This window comes from Saccopteryx bilineata, chromosome 2 (genome assembly GCF_036850765.1).
Source record: "Saccopteryx bilineata isolate mSacBil1 chromosome 2, mSacBil1_pri_phased_curated, whole genome shotgun sequence".
Lineage (NCBI taxonomy): Eukaryota > Metazoa > Chordata > Mammalia > Chiroptera > Emballonuridae > Saccopteryx > Saccopteryx bilineata.
Genome location: NC_089491.1, coordinates 25181875 through 25187874, shown reverse-complemented (window position 1 = coordinate 25187874; position 6000 = coordinate 25181875). Strand labels below are relative to the sequence as shown.

General features: G+C 52.2%; 1 protein-coding gene across 12 annotated transcripts in view; it reads right to left on the bottom strand.

Annotated features, from left to right (window-relative positions):
* Positions 1 to 1465: 1465 nt before the first annotated feature.
* Positions 1466 to 6000, bottom strand: part of PTPN3 (protein tyrosine phosphatase non-receptor type 3) — a 111924-nt gene continuing 107389 nt past the window's right edge. For all 12 annotated transcript variants that reach the window (XM_066256564.1, XM_066256560.1, XM_066256562.1 and 9 more), the window contains 4 exons: positions 5544 to 5672; positions 4573 to 4718; positions 3939 to 4074; positions 1466 to 3029 (listed from right to left, as the gene is read on the bottom strand). In XM_066256564.1, the coding sequence (XP_066112661.1) occupies positions 2952 to 3029; positions 3939 to 4074; positions 4573 to 4718; positions 5544 to 5672 (489 nt within the window). In that variant the 3' untranslated portion in view covers positions 1466 to 2951. The remainder of the gene's footprint in view (positions 3030 to 3938; positions 4075 to 4572; positions 4719 to 5543; positions 5673 to 6000) is intronic.

Below are 6000 nucleotides of genomic sequence, written 5' to 3'. Positions count from 1 at the left end.
CTGAGGCTGAGGGCCACCCGTCTTGCCTAAGTCTGGGTCTACACCCAAGGCCTGCCTCTTAAGTACGATCTTTCCCCACTGATGCTGCCCCTCTGTCGCCTCCTCAGGATGAGGAGGGCTGCTGCCTGCACTCTAATGATAACGTCTCAGCAACGAAAAAATGTCCGGTAGCTGCGTGGCAGCAATACCTTCTACACTTGTCTAAAAGCGCATCTAGGTGTAAATTACTGTGGTAGGGATTAAAGACCAGCACAAGTGTGTGATCTATACTCCCTCCACGGCCCCATTCCACCCCCAACCAAATGGAGTTTTAAAAAAATTTTTTTTCTGGAATGTCAAAACACCAAGTACAGGTTCTAATGGGTGACGCCAGGAGGGATCTCCCATTGTGATGAAGTCAGCACAGAGACGCCTCTGCATCAGACCTTCCGGGGACTGCCAGAACGCGGGATGTAAGTGTCTTCTCCATTCACAGCCAGCCACGCTTCCCAGGCAAAACATTTACCTTGATTTTGATGTTCTTCTCTTAGCACTAAAAAAAGGCTTGTTAAGTATAATTGCTCAAGTGTACAAGGTGGTGAAGCAGAAATCTTGAGTTACAAAATCTAACTGGTAGCACCTACAGCATTTCCTCGCATTATTTCGCCCCTTTAGAGAATTCTCTCGTCTGTCCCCGGTATTTCCTGGATTTTGTTCCTAGTAACATATGCTGGGTCTGAACTACTGGCCAGCATCAAGGCAGAAAAAGGCTCGTGGCAACCTTTGGTAAGCTTCTTGGAAATTTATGTGATAATAACAACATTTCTGCAATGATATTGAACGATTAAAAACAATGCAAATCTGCAAACACAAGCGTCTCACGCTTTGAGCAGACAGGGAGACCTTGCATTTTTATCAAACGGCCATGATTTGCTAAATATCCTGATAGCACTAGAATTTACAGCGGCTTGCCCGCCTTCCCGTCTTTTTCGGCGCTTTGCAGATAGAGTTTTTTCTGATTCCAGATTGAACAGAGGTACTGGTGTGATATTCCTTTGTGTGTCTGTTCTCTCCAGAAGAAAGGCGATTTTCTCTCACAAAAAGAAAAGCAACTCTCTCTTATGAAAACCATACGATACTACTTCTGATTCATGGGTTTTTGGGCTCATCACTGGTTAACTTCCCCAAGTAATTCATCCCCAGTGTCAGATTCCAGCTGGTGAAAATTCCCATTGATAGCATCTGAGTCGGTCCTTATAGTCCACTTCAAGCCCTCGGTATTGTTTCTCCTATTTTATTGCCTAGCTCTCCCCTCCTGCTTCCTTCTGCTAGCCTGGCCCAAATACTGACAAGGATGGGGTTCGGGGGGTCACCTGCTCCACAGGACAGGGTCACAGCACTATAGAACACCTTCCTCCCAGCCCGCCGTTTAGCAGTAAAACACTGGTGGGGAAAAGATGGGAAGCACACAAGTAAATAGACCAGGTGTGGAGAGAACGGCCTTTATTCTTCCTGCAACCAGCACACTACTCAGATGGTGGAGAGTTTGCTTAAACATCAAAATGGCTTTGCTTCTGTGCACTATTAATACAAAAGCATCTTTTTTTCCCCTATAAATCCCATTAAGAAACTGCCTTAGCTTTCTCTTCTGGATACATAAAAACTGCTATTTAAACACACCACGTTGAAGTTGCATTTTTTTTTGTAATTTATTTTCCTTAAATAATAATTTTCTACAATCCTGTCACAAATTAAAAATTTTTTTTAACATAGTATTAACAAAGGACAATCCGAATCATGGTGTACTTGGAATAAATTAACATCAAAGTGTGTTTCTACTCAGATAGTCTGATCCTCTCCTTTGAAATGAAATGGAGACCATTGTGACCGAGGGTGAATGCACACTTGTTCTATACAGAGACGCATTCTTTATATAAACTCCACTGTAATTTGAATAGAGTTAGGAATCCTGAGAAGCACTCACCCTTGGGCACACGCGCGCACGCGCACACACACACACACACACACACAGACCCACATCCATGGACAGCCTGCAGTTGCTGGGTGTCCCATGGTTCAATGGCTAGCAGATCTTTCCTCAGAAGGGCCAAAGATGCTGAATATTTAGATGACATCCCATCTCCCCTCGAGAACATCGTCACTTTTCAAGTGTAATAGCCTGAAGTAGCAGCAATCCACGTAGTAGAGTCAGTAGTCGACGATTCCAGTCTTGGCCGCTGAGAGCACAGAGCACAGCGGGCAGGGGCAGCAGAGGCGAGTGGCGTCCACGCCTACAACTAATGCGCAGGTGCCAAGACCGCCCCCGGCGTCCTCGTTCTCAGTGTCAACTGAGAACTCACCCGAACCTACATTGCTAATCCGGTTCAGGCGTGGCGTGGGGACCTGAACAGGGTCACTAAATGCAGGCAGAAAGCAGGGCATTTTGGACAGGATTCTCAGAAGCACGAATGTCAGCAGGGACAGGGAGATGGGACAAAGGAAGGGAGGGCAGGAAAGGTACAGCTCGGCCTTCAGCCGGAGAGCCCACCCCCTGCCCAGCACAGAACGCTGGGCGCTTAGAGTCCTGTACAACATCTACATACAAAGCTGCCACACCCTCTTGCTCCTGGGAGGTCGACAGCACAGCAGGAGTCCCCTCTCAGTCGCCCAAGGATGGCTTACAGGATCATGGTGACGTGTAGGGAGGCATCAGGACGGGTCCCACATGGAGGTCCCCTTTTGCATCGCCTCGGGGGAGCGACGGGCCTCAGCGATGCTATCACAGCACACGCATCTACACAGTTCCTATGTACACGATACCTTTCTCGTAGAAATTTAAAGTGCCTGGCTTCCGACGTGCCCTTTCCTTTCCCACACCACAGCCTACAGAGTCCACTTGCTGCTTCCAGAGGGAAGGTCTGTCCTCAAGGACGATGCCCTTCGAAAGAGGAATGAACGTTTTCACAGTTGTCTTAACTGGGATCCAGCACGGAGACTAAGCCTTCCTCGTAAACACGAAGAATCGCTTCGCACACAAACTTGTACTGGCTCTGGAAAAGAAAAGGACGCCGTCAGCTCCGTAATGTGACATCGCACCACACACTTAGTCATTTGATAAAAACACTCTCTGGGCTTCAGCTCTGGGCTAGGCCCGACCCTGACATGTGTGGGAGAGAGCACCCAGGAAGGAGTGCGGCCATGTGAAAAGTTCACTGAGCTTGAAGGCTCATCTCAGGACAGGGGGGAGGGGTGAGACCCTCGGGTGACCTTGCTTACTTCCGGACCAATAATGAGCCAGGGGTTGACAATGCAGAAGGCAACCTGCGCCGCCTCCCGGCCGAGTGGCTGGCAGGAGACAAGCCATGGAGGCAGCAAAAGGCAGAGGTCAGATGCAGTGGCTCAGCCTGACAGACTCTGTGGCCGTGGCCAAGTGACTCAGTCCCCTCAAGCCTCGGCCACCTGACCTGCAAAGCCCTTTGCACAGGCCTGGCCCAGGGCTAATGCTCAGGGAGCGTCCGCCACTTTTGCTATTTTTTTTTTTTTTTATTTTTCTGAAGCTGGAAACGGGGAGAGACAGTCAGACAGACTCCCGCATGCGCCCGACCAGGATCTACCCGGCACGCCCACCAGGGGTGAAGCTCTGCCCACCAGGGGGCGATGCTCTGCCCCTCCGGGGCGTCGCTCTGCCGAGACCAGAGCCACTCTAGCGCCTGGGGCAGAGGCCAAGGAGCCATCCCCAGTGCCCGGGCCATCTTTGCTCCAATGGAGCCTTGGCTGCGGGAGGGGAAGAGAGAGACAGAAAGGAAGGAGGGGTAGGGGTGGAGAAGCAAATGGGCGCTTCTCCTATGTGCCCTGGCCGGGAATCAAACCCAGGTCCCCCGCACGCCAGGCCGACGCTCTACCGCTGAGCCAACTGGCCAGGGCTCTGTTGCTATTTTTATTGTTGGATTTCCACTCACTGATGTTTGCACCATCATGGCGCGCTGGTCTCGCATTTTCCGGACAATATCCAGCGGGTAAACGGGCAGGTTTCTCTCAATTAGGCACATGGCTGTTTCCATGGTGACCAAGACACCAGTTCGACCTATTCCAGCACTGGGGGGAGAGGGGCAGACACTTGGGATTTGCTCAGCGGTGTTTCTGCATGCACAGCCCAGCCCAGCTCAGCTCCTCACCGGTTCCCGCACTGACGCAGAGGAGCTTTCTTGCGGACCTTCGAGAGTACAGCACACACGGGGCATGTGCTCATAGTGGCTGAGAAAGCCTCTGCTCAGACAGTGTGAGGCCAGGGACCCACCTTTCAGTGCAAGCTCCAACCCCCATCCTATTCACATCTCTCGAGAAGGTCAGTGGCCTCAGAACAGGAAGGAGAGGCGGGCGGGGCTTTCTGCAACTCTGCACTGCCCTTGGAAGTTGACACCTTCCTGACATTCCCCATCTTTTGACACAGTCAAGAGATCAAGTAAACAGAGCTCTGCAAGAGCATTGCTAGTCTTGTGGGATCTGGGTGGATCTGATGTCTGCTAACTTTCTAAAAACCTTCCCCGAGGAGTGGGAATACTAGGAACCACCAGACCCAACAGGGAACAGTACCTGCAGTGAACTAAGACGGGCTCGGCGTCCGCTCTCAGGGACCGCACGTAGTTGACAAAGTCCAGGAAGTCCGAGGAGTCATCGGGCACACCGTGGTCAGGCCACGCGACGTACTGGAGGTGTGTCACAGTGTGCTCCTCTCCGGTCTGCGGAAGGGGCAGATGGCCTTGGTCAGTCAGTCCGGAGGGTGGGCAGGAACACCCAGTCCGCCGCGGCCTCCAGCCAGGGTGCTTCCTCCCCCTGCTGCTCCGTGGCCCACTGCGCAGAGCTGGGCGGGGCCCTTGCTGACCCCGCCCACCCCCCCTCACACCCACCCTCCGGGTTCAGTGCGGGCCACCTCTGCCCACAGGGAGTTCTTCTGTTTGCTCCTACAGTGCTTGCCATTAAGGCCACACACAGTAACTTTTTTCTTTTTTTGTAATGGTAAAAATTTATATAACACAAAGTTCATCATTATTAAGTGTACATTTCAGTGGTGTTAAGTACATTCCCAATGTTGTACAACCATCACCACTATTTACCTGTTAAACGTGAACTCTTTCTTCCCTCTGCCCCGCAGCACCGGGCACCACCACTGTCCTCTGGACGTCAGATAAGTAGAATCACACAGTATTTGGCCTTTAGTGTCTGGCTTATTTCCCTTAGTATAATGTCCTCACACTTCATCCATGTTGTAGCATGTGTCAGAATGTCCTTCCTTTTTAAGGCTGAATAATATTCCATTGTCTGACGACACCCCATGTACTTAATTCCCTCATCCAGCCTGTGGCCATGGGCTGTCTGCACCTGCTGGCTATTGTGAATTGAGCTGCTGTGAACTCGACTTCTGTCTCTTTAACTGAAATGCTTGCCAGGTGAAATCGAAGAGCAGACCAAGAACAGCTCTACCCGGGGCCACAGTGGATGCTGGCTCTGCACCCGCCTCTACACCGTGCCCTCCCGGGACCGCTCACTGCCAGGGCCCTGCTCACCTCGGTGTTCGTGACCAGCATTTCCCGGAATACGTAAGCAATGGTGCAGTCCTCCGACTGGCAGCGGATGTGGAAGCTGCCGTGTTCCACGACTTCGGGAGGGTCGGGCCAGTACTGGTGACATTTGGTCTGCGAGGGAACCATGGGGGTGAGTTAACCTCTGCTGCAGGGGAGTGCACACGAGCAGTTAACTGGACAGATGGGCCGGGCACTCAACCCGAGTGCTCTCACTCACACCAGGCACTCCTGCCGGGAGCAGAGGAACCCGGGTGAGGCCAACCTGCCCTCTGTCTGTCCTGAGGGGGCAGAGGCACACCCCACCCTCTTATGGAGAGCAGGGTGGGGGTTGGCCCGCCAGGGGCCAGGCCACAGCTCACAGAACAGTCCAGGGTGGAAGCCGGAGGGGGAGCACAGAGACTTACGTTCTTTATCACCAGGGTCTGGAATGAACAGGAGG